The sequence below is a fragment of the Xiphophorus hellerii genome, chromosome 12 (assembly GCF_003331165.1).
Source record: "Xiphophorus hellerii strain 12219 chromosome 12, Xiphophorus_hellerii-4.1, whole genome shotgun sequence".
Classification (NCBI taxonomy): domain Eukaryota; kingdom Metazoa; phylum Chordata; class Actinopteri; order Cyprinodontiformes; family Poeciliidae; genus Xiphophorus; species Xiphophorus hellerii.
Window position 1 is genome coordinate 29,846,851 of NC_045683.1, and position 13,629 is coordinate 29,860,479.

The following is a 13,629-nucleotide window of genomic DNA, read 5'->3' on the forward strand; positions in this document are numbered from 1 at the left end:
GGAAGTTTTTTTAGTTACTGTCGAGATTCAGATATTGTCAGATTGGCAGGGATGCTGTCTTCCCTGCACTCATGAGCTTTTTAAAAGAATAGTTATTTGCAACTGCTTTCAGAGAGTTAATTATTGCAGTGGAGGATCCCAGCTGCAGAGTGTGTTAGCACAGCTCATTATGGAGCGTTAGCTAGCGCAGGACTCTGGGAGGAAGACAGCCAAATCTGTTTGCCATCTGGTGCCTCATGCTCAGATGCTCCCCGCCCCAAACCACCAACTCTACCGCTGGCAAACCGATGGGGAAGTTCTCATCATTTTTAAGAAGTAAACAATCATTCAGCTTTGTCAGCATGGCAGTGTGAAAGTCCTGGCAAATGTATTTAAAGCACTTGGACATTTTTTAGATTATCTTCAGCTACAAACATCTATGCATTGTAGTGGGCTTTTGTACGGAAAGAAATACAAAGTTTGGCAAAATTATAAATAATTATAAAAAAAAAATAATTCAGACATGTTTTCCAAAAACATTTTTCAGGCAAAAATCTTAAAAGGGTCTCCTGCATTTGTATCCAGACCATTTTGCTCCAATAGTGCAAAATAAAGTGTTAATCCAGTGCAAATAATTTTTTTCAGAAGTCTCCTAATTAGTCGACCTTTGTTTAATTTAATTTCAGTACAAATCCAGCGGCTCCTCAGAGGATCTTGGCGAACATGTCTGTCTAACTCTGTCTTGATCCGATAAGTATAAATAATGCTTATTTCCATTTTGTTGTCGTTTGTGTTCAGTTATGTTATAGTCGTGCGTCTCCATTTGCTATAGAAATGCGAAAATTGAAAGTAGTGATGCAGCACAGGATTGTGGGATTGTGTCACTGGAGCAGATGAAGGGAAATACATATAGCCTGTATGATATCAGCAAATCGAGGTTATTGGGCATAATATTAATATCAGATATCTATAATGGCACACATTGTAACATTGGTGCATCCTTAATTTTGTCCATGCTTTATCAGTCATTACAAGACGGCTGCTCCTCCATCATGTCATGGCAGAACAGCGATCACACTGTGTGCTCTGTTGTTACTGAGCCTCTCAACTTCTCTCTTCACAAAGCATAATGTTTACTTCATTCATATCTAAGCAAATATTAGTAAACATCGTTCCCATCTCTCTCTGCGTGTGATATTCTAAGTTGCATTTATTTATAGTCTTACAAGTAAAGCTTCATAACAGAAGAGTCAAAAAATGGTGAAATAGAACACTGAGAATAAATGGTAAGATTTTTTTGTTGCTGCAAACACAGTCTTGCAGCAGCAGAAACGCATCGCTGTGCCTGAGTGGAGAACGTTACTGTAAGGAGGAGTAGGAGGCGAGCCTGAGCTTTTAATAGAAATTCTCTGTCGTTCATTCTTTCTGCCTGCTACTTGATCACAAAAGCTGCCAAATATATCCAGTGGTGGAAAGAGAGGCTGTTGTGTGAACACGAGCAGGCTATTCTTAGCCTCTGCTGAGATACACAACGATCACACTTTTAGTGGGAAAAATATGCGTCTCGACTGCTAAAGATTTCAGCTGTGATCGCTGTACCTTATAGTCATAAATCTGATGTGTCGACACATCAGGATGACAACAGTATTTTTTCCTGTTAAAATTTCAGAGCTCTGGCAAGTGCTGTTCTTTTTAGAAACATTGCCATTCATAGATTTTTTTTCTTTTGCTTCATGAAACTTCGTAATGCCTTTAAAAGCTAAGTGTGTCATCAAGAGCATTAATTAAGCCCTTCTGCCTGTCGTGTTCCTCGTCCTTTTCGCTCTCAAACAAATTTATTCTCCTTTCTTCCAGAGTACCAACGACAGCCATCAACTCTCAAGTTAAGACCATCTCGCTGGAAAAAACACAACTACTCTCACACTCAAAGTAGTCGAGAAAACCAAGCAAATGTCACAGGTAGGTGATTGAGTCTTGCTTCTCTTCTTTTGAGGCGGAGCAGAATCACATTTAGTTCAGTTCTCCAGTTTTCCCTTGAGGTTGTTCAGGTATACCGGATGTAAATGTGTGATGTAAATTGTTGAAATCAACTTCTCTTGTCATCTAGAGATAAAATCTAATGGATAACATTGTGTGAATGTGTGCATGAAAGGGTGAATGACGGCTTTGGGACCACAGACTTGATAAAACGTATCCAAATGCAGATCATTCACTATTTACCAAAACTGCTTTAATAAGAGAGCGTGCAAAAGCAGGTGCATTTAATCAAATTAGTTGGTTATCATTATAACAGAGAATCATTATTGTTTTATGAGGCCATGATATTTTATTCTGGCATATAAGCAACAGTTTTTTTTATTGTATATACAGGTGCATCAAAAAAAAAAATTACCATCCATATTGTGAAAAAGTTCAACATTTCTGTAACCGTTTCAGAAAGTGAAACTTATATATAGACTTGTTACACAAATATTTTAAGCATTTATTTGTAGGACTATGGCTTATAGATAAGTCATCTCTAATGTTCTCTGTGGTTTAGCAGTGTCTTGACATGAGGAATGCTACATTTATAGCACCCATTTTGTCAGAATCAGTTCACTCCTTCTAAAGCTCCCTCATATTCTTGAAAGGATTTTGCTCGACAGTCCTCTAGAGGCTGCAGTTTCTCTGTTGCTGCTGCAATTTTTCCTGCCACACTTTTTTCTTCCACTCAACTTTCTCAGAATAAGCTTGGATACAGAACTCCCTGAACAACCAGCTTCTTTAGCAATGGCCTTTTGTGAAATGTGCCAACGGTGTAGTCAGCAGTTTTCTCCTTGTTTGTGTCCTACTGACCCAGACTGAGACCATTTAAAGGCACAGAATATCTTTTGCAGGTATTTTGAGCTAATTAGCTGATTGGCGTGGCACCATGAGTTTCCAATATTTAACTTTTTCACAATATTCTTTTTTTTTTTGAGACTCTAAACTTTATTATGTATATGCCACCATGTAAATTACAAGAGAGACTAAAATATTTCAGTCTACTTATTATAAATGTATATACTAACTGTGTATAATACGAGTTTTACTTCCTGAAATGTTTGACAAAAAATAGAACTTCTTCATAATATCGTAATGTTAGATGTGCCTGCTTAACTTTTGAGATCATTTCTGTCTGTTAGGGGTGTAACAATATGTCCAACTGAAAATGCACATTGGTTTCATGAGGACAGTGTAAGGTTTTAGAATATATATATACAAAAAAAAAACAACTAAACCTCAAGTTTTTATTTTTATTAACAGAATAAAGGTTTCACCAACGGTATTTTTGCAGAATCTGCAGTCGGTGTAAAATAATCCAGCCCAGGTTTGATGAGTTCACGTGTTTGAGGTTTTGAACTAGATATGCAGCCAGACTCATTAAAAACAACCATTTAGTTTTGTGTCGATGGGAAGCTCTGAAGCAGATGGCAACTTTTGCATTATTGATAGCTACACTGACAAAAATTAACTTCGGGGCTTATTACATTAACAAAAGAATATTATGTACTTTTAAATAAATAATTTCATGTTTCAAACGAAAATGTGATCAAATCATGTTGGATAAACAAGAAATTCAATAACTTAACGTTTATGAATTTTAATCATGTTGAGATAACATGATTCATTATAGTCAGACTGATCTCGCTCCGAGGAGGGTCTAGCGAGATCAGGGGATCACGAGAGATTATGGAAGATCATAATCTCTCGTGACATAACTGTTTTGCGCCTGGGAAAACTTCAAAGCGGTTTTAGTTACACATTAAACTATAGATATTTGTTTTTCTCTGCAGGGCACTATTGGCATTTAAGAACTGCACTGTAACAAATGGCTGTAAAAACTACAGCATGAAAATACAGTAAGGTGGGGTTTTGAAAATACAGTTCTGTTGTACCTTTTCTAATTGTTGAGTGTTCTTTCTACCCTTTCACCCAGTCCTGGCTTAAAACACTTAATGTAATGTAACTTAAAAGATGTCTTTGAATTAACGTAATTAAATCATGGAAAGGATTTCCACACGATTAAATAGCTTTCGTTCAGCATGAAGCTTGTTTGTTGAGCTAATTTTCATGAGTTGGATCAACTTAATGAAGTAGTGTGAAGGTACCACTGTAACATAAGTTGGTTTCTCGGGCATGCTGTGGTGGTGCAGGGGGTTTAGCACGCCCCACGTTTGGAGGCCTTAGTCCTCGACTCGGATGTCGCTGGTTCGACTCCCGGTGACCTTTGCCGCATGTCCTCCACCCTCTTTCCTGTCTGTCTACTGTCGCAAAACAAATACGAGCCACTGGCACCGCAAAAACTCTTCAGAGGAAAAAATTGAAAAACAAAAAGTTGGTTTCAACTAATGCAGTTTTCTAAATTTGCTTAATCTTAAGTAAAGTAAATAATTTGGTCCAAAACATTGCAAATTAGTTGGGCTGGCTCTTTTAAATTACATTGGGTCCAACTATAGTAAATGAGTTGAATCAACCTTAATAAATTCAATTGAACCAACACATTTGTTTCAGAATCACCCATAGAATAACCATGATAACATAAGTTGAGCCAACACAATTGCTTTACATTGGAATAACATTTAATAAATTAAGTTGACCATGCTTAATCCCACCTTATTAACTAGGGCTTGTAATAATAGCTTAAGGTGCACGTCTATTACCAGATGACATTACGTGCTGGCAGCACTAAAGTAGCATTAAGGGACAGAAATACTTTGATAAGAAATATGGTGTCTTATTATAACTTTCATTTTGCAATGAAGTCTTGCTACACCCTAATTTCAAAGCATTATAATCTAACAATATTGTTTTAGAAGTAGGAAAATCTCCGACTTATGACCATGTTCAGCACCTGTGGCTTAAGTCATCATCTAAAACATCCCAACTAAGCAACAAGGAGTTAATCAATTAATTGCATGATAAATTACAATAAGCTCTGATGATTAACATTTTTGATTACAGACCTCAAGATGCATTTTATTAATGGTTTCAGTCGTTTGTGATTTAATTTCCGTGATTTAATTTGGTCTATTGTTTTTGGTTGTCATGTTTTATTTTGGATATTTAAAATGTCTTCCAGTTCCAGTGTGGAGTGTTCAGTACAAAGTTAAAGTTTATTAGTCTTTCAGAGGGCAAGCTTGTGTCGTAGATCATTATGTTAGTTGAAAATGGGATCAAAACCACAATTTATTATCCAGCAGAATTTGTTGTCGTGACAGCCTAATCCCAATCTTTATCTAAAATTAAATGTCTTTAAAATCATCAGAGCTACAGATTTTTCTTTTTTTTTATTTTCATATTTCATGTTGTGATTGCTTACTAATTCTTGCTTCCATTGCTGTGGTGACTCTTTGGTCTTTGTGTCTGAAAAGGCCACATTGTGCCTGCATGTGTTTGCAAGGACATGTTCTGTTCTGATTCTTACTGTGTGTTAGATCAGCCATACTGCATGCTGACTACTGTGATTATCTGTGACTGTGCTGTGATCACTGCTGTTTCCCTCCAGTCTACACTTCCACTCAGGCTATGCTCTGCTATAACAGCAAATCTCCCACTAATCCCAGTGACATATGGGGAACAACAAATACATATACCCAGACATGCGCACACAGTCACATGTATTTTTGTGCTAGGCTGGTTTTGCTTTACAAAACTAAAAGGTTTGTCTGAAAAATCAGTAAGAAGTAATGTGTTGTCATTTCACCTATCTGAAACACATAATGACCCCTACGTGTTTCTTTTGTCTGGGAGAATATTGACGAAGATGAAAAGTTTTCCTTCAGATGTAGGAAATCAAACAGCTTTTGAGAGGGAAGCAGCACCTGTCACATCACACCCCAAGCAACAGAAGGAGTTGCCGAAAAAAAGTCAATGTAATAACGGCTGTCCCAATCCACATTTAATTACCACGGCAACCAACTGCTATCCTAGCCAAAGGGTGGTGCTAACCTCTGCTGCTTTCATTACATCATCATGTAGGTTAGGCTCTTCATTCTTAATGAGATGTCGGTCTGCTCAGTTCTGCCTTTGCTGAGCTCCTTTCAGAATGAGCTGTTTTAGGGCGTCCTGTCACTTTAAATCCAAATAAACTGCTGCTGGCCACGCCCCCCAACTCAGCGTCTGCCTTCTCACACAATTATACAACCATATATCTTTGAAATGGAGAAGTGGAGCATCCAGCACAACCAACAAGAATGCAGCAAGTGGTTTCTAGATAAGTCAACAACAAAACACTTGTCTTTTTCAGCAGCCATTGTACAATGCATACAGCGTAAAAACCAGCTGACCAAAGGTTCTGGAGCTCAGCTTGGGTTGCTAGGTGACAAGCAGAGCTACTTGGACTTTGCTTGGGTTGCCAGGTGAGGGGTAGTTCCTGTTGGTTTGTGATGTTACATTCTGGAGAGTTTTGAAAGGGGTAATTTTACAAAAAACATTAATTTATTGCCAAAAAAACCCTGGGTGTGTTTTTTTTAAGTGCCTCGGCTGTTTTTAGAAGCAGTAGAAACCCAAATGGAAGTACAAAAAGGTGCAAAATGTGAGCATAATAGTTCCCCAATATGTTCCCTTTGAATCAGACATTCAACCCATCATTAGGATATCGCTCAACTTCTTTGCCTTGGAGAGCATCAGTCTGGTGTTCAGTGTGTAAATAAGTCTAAGTAGTTTGCTTTTGAACTGATCAAAACTAAAAACACTTGCATGAGGAAATGATGCGTTTTATTGCCTGGCGGACATACAATTGCATGGGAAAGCAGTGTTAGTAAGCTTTATGCCATTCTTTGCTTCCAGCTCTGCCAGGCACACCTCATCCCATGTCTCCTCACTAAGTCGGCTCCGTCAGTCTGTCTACCCCTCAGCTGACTCCCTCCATCATGACAAGACAGCCATCATCCTCCATACGTCACTGAAGGCCACACTTATATCTGTGTCGTACCATCCAGGTTGAACAAGAGATCTCACTGGTCCAGAGAAAGATGTCTGACCTCGAGTCGGTTCTCCAGCAGAAAGACATTGAGCTGAAGGCCTCCGAGACCCAGAGGACAATCCTGGAGCAGGACTTGGCAACGTACATCACAGAATGCAGTGTGAGTGGCTGGGTAGTTAAAGAACAGACACCTTATGAAATCCTTTTTATTGAATTGGAAAACAAACCGGCACCATGAATTCAGTAAGGAAATTCTCTTTTAAAATGACTGAAGTTAATTGACTACATTTTGAAGGAAACCTAACTAGGAACTGCATTTTCTTTTTAAAGATTCTTGCATTACTTTTTACCTAGGTACAACAAACAAACAAACTCATCCGACTGATTTATGCGTTCATTTTAGAGTCTGAAGCGCAGTTTGGAACAAGCACGCATGGAAGTGACCCAAGAAGATGATAAAGCTCTCCAGCTGCTGCATGACATCCGGGAGCAAAGCAACAAGCTTCAGGAGATCAAAGAGCAGGTAGGACAAAAACACTTCAGCCATCAAACACTTTGGATTAAGACTGATAATGTGGGATAAACTACTATAAACTAGTAACATTGGTTTACTTTAGAAACTCTTTAATCTCCATGGCAACCATTCAGCTGTACAAGCTTCTCAGAGCAGCCCTCTGTGAAGCCACTCGGCTCCTTCAGACTAGCCAGAAGCAATTAGCAAACATCTGGTAGAACTGCAGGTCTCATTATGAGCTGATTTTCATAATCAGCTCCTATAATGAAGCACCTCATTATAGGAGCCACTTCTCAGTGCAACGCTGGTGTTGCTAAAGGATTAATAGAGGAACCATGTTGTGATGACTTCCTGAAGAGCAAGAGCTTCTTAAAAAGACAGAGACCCAAGTTCAAGGTGTTAAATTACAAAGTCAAATATCTATAGCATTCTTATAACAACTGTAGGTATAGTTACTTGATTGTGCTATAAGACGGCACTATGTGGCTGGCAAACACAATACCTCCCCTTTAAGAAGTCTTGTTTTATGTCTGTCTTGTCAATAAAACGGATTAATAGTATATTCTTATCGCAGTTAGATCTACATAACAGGTCAGGTAATCAAGGCTGTGTGTGTGGGCTGTCTGCTAACATGCACAAGATGCTGAAAACCTGCCCCTCTCTGTAGGGAACAGTGAGTCTAACATTAAACACTTCAAACATGGAGCAATTTCTACTGTTGCAAAACCTCTTTATGTAAATTTATTGTTATTATTTTCTATTTTTATACTCTAATTTCATCTGCACTCATTACGTTTTGGGAAGGAAAGCAATGTTTCATTTTTTTTGCAGTAACTTGTTCATGTCTGATGTCTGTAAAGTTCAACTAACTTAATGAATATTTTAAATGCAGCCACACACCCGCACCACATGACGGTGCAGCTGTCAGAATTAAGCTGCTTCCTGATCGCTCGTTTCATAAACGGCTTCAAAAGATCCTCCTGCTTTTGTCGCGCAGTTCTTTCTGTGTTTATCTATTGGGAAAAAAAAGGTAATTTTAAAGCAACCTGTTTTTCCCTGCCTACACTCGTGCTGAATACATTGTGCTCTGGTTGCCATGGCGATGGGAGCCATATACCTAGAATGGGGAGCAAAATGATGCAGTGGGCAGGCTGTTGAGATGGGGTGCTGAGGCCTTTTGCTCACACTGTTTGAAAAACAAATTTTGTTGAGTTCATTTTCCAGGGATTTCTGAAAGAGGATTACAGCATGTTTCCTTCTTTTGGCTGATTTTTTTTTTTTTTTATGTCTCATGGTTTACATACACTTATCTTTGTAGTGAAAGTATTGGTGGGAAAACATCTTTGCTTGTCTTGCTTGTGTGCAAAATCTAATTTCAGATGAAAGTATTTTCACCCCCACATTCATGAAGATTTATGAATCTTAAGGTTTATTTGAAAACAAGAAAAAAAAAAGTTTTCCGGTGAAGAACTCTGTTCTTTGATTGTACATTGGTAAACATAAAATAGGTAAAAGCAGGTACTAAACAGAAAACCCTACAGTGTAAATATACAGATATCAGGATGTAGAGTTCTTCAATCTTCCACTGTTGCTAGGTCATCATATTCATATCTATACTTTCAGTCAGGTCTGACGTATGATATGCATCTCTACGCAAAACTTTTATTTTTTATTTTTTGTAAAACATGAGCCTGCGTGGTTGAAGCATTGTGGAACCCAATCCATACCTCAAGGAATATAAAGTGCCTGTTTAATCGAATCTGCAGTCCTAGAAAGACAAGGTCAAAGACAATCACTAATGTCTTTAGAGAAGATAGCAGGAAGGAATCCTGACTGCTTGGGGCAGGATGTTACATCTCATCACTATGCATTGTGAAAAACCAATGAAATTAGACATCTGCAAGCTCAAGAGTTTAACACAAGGTATTTCTCTTATCAGGACATCTACCTAATTTGTTGTTTTTATATATATAAAAAATCTATCAGTGTCTATTTAATTAACAGCAGTGGGAAACAGAGTGCTATGCACAGAAACGCAGACAATAAAAAATGACAAAAAATGTCAACAGAAATTTCCTTAACAGAGATAATGTTGGTTTTGTGGAATGTTGGAGTTTTAGTTAATGACGGTGACAAAACACCAGAGACACACGTAAACATACTGAGGGGATATGTTTAAACTGACATCAGACAGGTAAAAAGATGGATAAAAAGTTTAATTAAGTTCAAATCTACATATAATTCAAACAACTGGTATAGAAGTTAAAAACTTCAGCTATTATACATCAATGGTAAAAATAATGGTAAATGTACTTGTCTTAATTAATATTTTTTGATATTTAAAATAAGTATGTTAAAATAGCAATAAAAATATCTTAAACTAAAGCCAATTCAATAAGATAAGAGTGTTGAGTGGAGCCTCCCCCGAGACGCCGCCACTCAGCTCCTTCAGACTAGCCAGCAGCAATTAGCAAACACCTGGTGGAACTGAGCGTCTGCCATTATAGGAGCTACTCAGTACAACGCTTGGTAAAACGCTGTTAGAGAGTTAATACAGGAGCCATGTTATGGTGACTTTCTGAAGGCGGAGTTTCAGAAAGAGCAGGAGTTTTTAAAGAGACAGAGGCCTTAATTTCAAGGCGCTAAATTGCAAAGTCCAATTTTAAGTCTTTTAAGTCATGTTTTATAACAACTGAAGGTAACATAGTTACTTAACTGTGCTATGAAATGGTACAGCGTGCCTGAAAAATCCATAGTACTGGTCCTTTAAGTACATAAACTAGGTTTGGATCAAATATAAGATCTGGGTTTTTAGTTTGACCTGAAAGAGTAATCCCTTATGTTTGCAGCTTTACTGTGAGTTTTGCCTTTCTGAAGGTCATTTACAATCAGTTTCTCAGAGCTTAGCCCAAAACAGACAACTTTGTACAACTTTGTGCTTGGGAAAAAACCCAACAAAAAACACCCCACAACACTGGAACAAATCTCAAACACTGAATCAGACAATTGCCTAATCACTGCACGAAGCCAGCACTTTGGAGCATCTTTAAAACTGTAAGAGGACTGTCTGTTTCTTCAATTTTATGATGATGCATTTGTTGCTCATGCTTATTATACTCCTCTGTGTTCCCCTTGGTGCCTCTCTGCAGGGCTCTCAACAGCCGCTAAATCCAGCTTTTCATCTTAAAAAGCATCTGTCTCCCACGCTCTGTCATATGACTGTGCTGTTTTATCATTTTTGTTCAGAAGTCATGCGCTGTTGGATCAACAAAGTGCAGAGATCAGGGGCAGGATTTGTTCTGAGACAAAGAATTCATGGAAACTTGAAACAAGAAAAGGTTAAAAGACATAAAGACATGGCACTTTATGTAGCCATAAGCAATGCATGTATTGCACACATTCATATGGATAATAAGAACTGAGTTACATTTAGTCGTTTGTTATTGCCATTATGATTGTGGCCTTTTTTGTTCCGTTTTTTTTGTGTGTGTGTGTTTAGTTTGTTAGGTTATTCTTGTGTTCTTTTCTTTGTCCATCTGGATTTATTTCTCTTAGATTAGTGCTGGTATTTTTTTTTAAACCTGGATTTGTAGTTTATCTGTGTTTCTATCTATTCATGTGGCCTTTAGTTGAAGTATACAGTTATTTATTATCTTTTATTTAGTTACTTCTAATTCAACTTTGAGTTTATTTACTTTTTAAATTTAATGGTTAAGTTACTAATTGTGACAATCGTGTTTAACGTAGGTTTAAAAATCTCTTTTTATTCATGTTTTATTTATTTCTCCTGGGTATTGCCTTAACTTTTTTCACCTTGAACACAGAAATGAGACATACTGTATATATATATATTTTTTTTCTCTCTCTCTGCTTTAACAAACCTTTGACGCCTTCACAGGCTGGATTTATACTGAGCTGAAATTAGGCACAGCTGGACTCCATTTAGTAACCGAGACTTCTGAAGACAAATGGATGTACTAGATTATATTTAGGTGCATCAGAGTAAAGGGGGGTGAGTACAAATGTATGCCACAAGTTTTAAACTTTTAACAGTGAATCACAATCCATTTATTTTGACATAATTACTTTTCTTTATTGCAACCTTGATTTAACCAAATAAAACCTCATCTCAACAGTGACTTTGCAGAATAGCAGCATCGTTTGCAAGTATCAGCTTTTACATTCATGCAGTGACATGCAGTCATACATACACCACCTCTTCATGTAGCACTTGATCCAAGGACAAGACTGGATGGTTTTCAGGGCCTTTGTTATACAAGAAAGGACACACACTGCATAGAAAATTGAGAGTCAGGTTCATTTGTTCCTGTTTATGTTTAATTGTTTGGCTTTGAACATTTCTCACCTTTACAGACAGCCAGTTTTCAGCTTGGAAAGTGTCAAGTTAATGTTTTTAACGCTGTAAAGACAAAAGGAAAAGGTTCACAGCTACAAATGTTCTTACCACAAATGTCTCCATTTTGTGTTTTTAAGGGGCAGAATTATTTCATCTTTTTTGAGCTTTACATCATGCTATACTGTTTTTCCCTCATCAAAAACATTCCTGGAGTGTTGCTTTGATTCTTTCATGCATGTTTGAGACATCATCTAATCTCCCATGGCAACCATTCAGCTGTGCAAAGCGTTTGCTAAAGGGGTAACAGAGGAGCCATGCAATTGCTTTCTGAAGGTGGAGTTTCAGAAAGATTATGAGTTTCTTAAAGAGACAGAGGTCCAATCTCAAGGAGTTAAATTAAAAAATCTAATTTCTTTCAAGTCATATTTGATATAAATATACAGTACAGTCTGTACTGTACATAGCATTTCTATAAGAACTGAAGTTAACATAGTTACTTGATTGTGCTATAAATTGTGCCTGGAAAATACATTAACCTTAATTTAAGTAAAAATTTTGTTGATTATTAGGAAACTTTTAAAAATGTAACTTTTAATATACAAAGACGTAACATGAACGTTACTTGGACAAACTTTCCTTTTCCTTTTAGTATTTTATATTTTATGAAGCCACATCAAAACAAATAATCCCTGTGCAAAATACAGAAAACTTTTGTTTTGTTCCGAAGAGTTTTTGCGGCGCTAGTGGCTCGTATTTTTTGCGACAGTAGGCAGACAGGAAAGAGGGCGAGGAGAGGGGGGAAGACATGCAGCAAAGGTCGCCGGGACCGGGAGTCGAACCCGCGACATCCGCATCAAGGCCTCCAAGCGTGGGGCGTGCTAACCCCCTGCGCCACCACAGCACGCCCCAAAAATACAGAAAACGTATCTTTAAATTAAACATTAGTTTATTACTTCTGTACTCAAATCTCTTCTGTCAGCTCTCCCACCTTGACTTATTCGTCGTTTCCTTTGCTGTCGCACAGGAGTACCAGGCTCAAGTAGAGGAGATGCGGGTTTCCATTAGGCAGCTGGAGGAGGACCTCTCTGCTGCCCGTCGCCGTAGCGACCTGTATGAAGCAGAGCTGAAGGAGTCTCGACAAGCCAACGAGGAACTGAAGAGGAAGGCTGCAGACCACCAGCACAGGATTCAGAAGGTCTTCACCGTCACTGAAGCTGTTCATGATTCAAAAGTAGAAACAGAAAGTTGTGGGCTTTTTACCAGTTTAAAATGGGAAAATATTATAATTAATGGACATTGTAATAATAAGTAATTGTGGTCATTTCTCATAATTGTTCCTCTGTCAATACAGGCCAAAGAGCAGGGCAAAGCAGAGGTAGAGGAAATGATCACCAAACTGGAAAAGGTAGATTAAGAAGTTGCCACAGTTCTGCCATAAAAACTCTCTGTTGTATTTGCTAAATATTAACGTTTAAACATTAATGGGTTTTTTTCTAAAGAAGCTTTATAAAGGATACGGGATTCTTTTCATATCCAGATGTCTGCTTTGTTGTTAGGCGAGTGCCGAGCAGCAGGTGAAGATCCAGGATCTACAAGAGAAGCTTGTGAAGGTAGAAAACTTTAAGAAGAATAATGAATAATTTATAGAGGCTTGTCATTTCAAATGCAGGAGACGGACGTTTTACCATTTCAGATGGGTCTATATATTACCTCTTCACCTCTCCTGACCTCGTTCATTCTGTGTCTCTCTCCTGGAATCTGTTTCTTATTAACTGTCTGCTTAGAGAGCTATCAGGTTGTCTTTCTGAATACACTGAGGAATAGAAAGGTTCC

General features: G+C 37.9%; 1 protein-coding gene across 7 annotated transcripts in view; it reads left to right on the top strand.

Annotated features, from left to right (window-relative positions):
- The window catches only part of citb (citron rho-interacting serine/threonine kinase b), a 65,812-nt gene that overhangs the window by 5,274 nt on the left and 46,909 nt on the right, over positions 1-13,629 (top strand). For all 7 annotated transcript variants that reach the window (XM_032577818.1, XM_032577819.1, XM_032577822.1 and 4 more), the window contains exons 2-7: positions 1,834-1,938; positions 6,942-7,085; positions 7,329-7,448; positions 12,821-12,991; positions 13,148-13,201; positions 13,353-13,406. In XM_032577818.1, coding sequence (XP_032433709.1) covers positions 1,930-1,938; positions 6,942-7,085; positions 7,329-7,448; positions 12,821-12,991; positions 13,148-13,201; positions 13,353-13,406 — 552 coding nt within the window. In that variant the 5' untranslated portion in view covers positions 1,834-1,929. The remainder of the gene's footprint in view (positions 1-1,833; positions 1,939-6,941; positions 7,086-7,328; positions 7,449-12,820; positions 12,992-13,147; positions 13,202-13,352; positions 13,407-13,629) is intronic.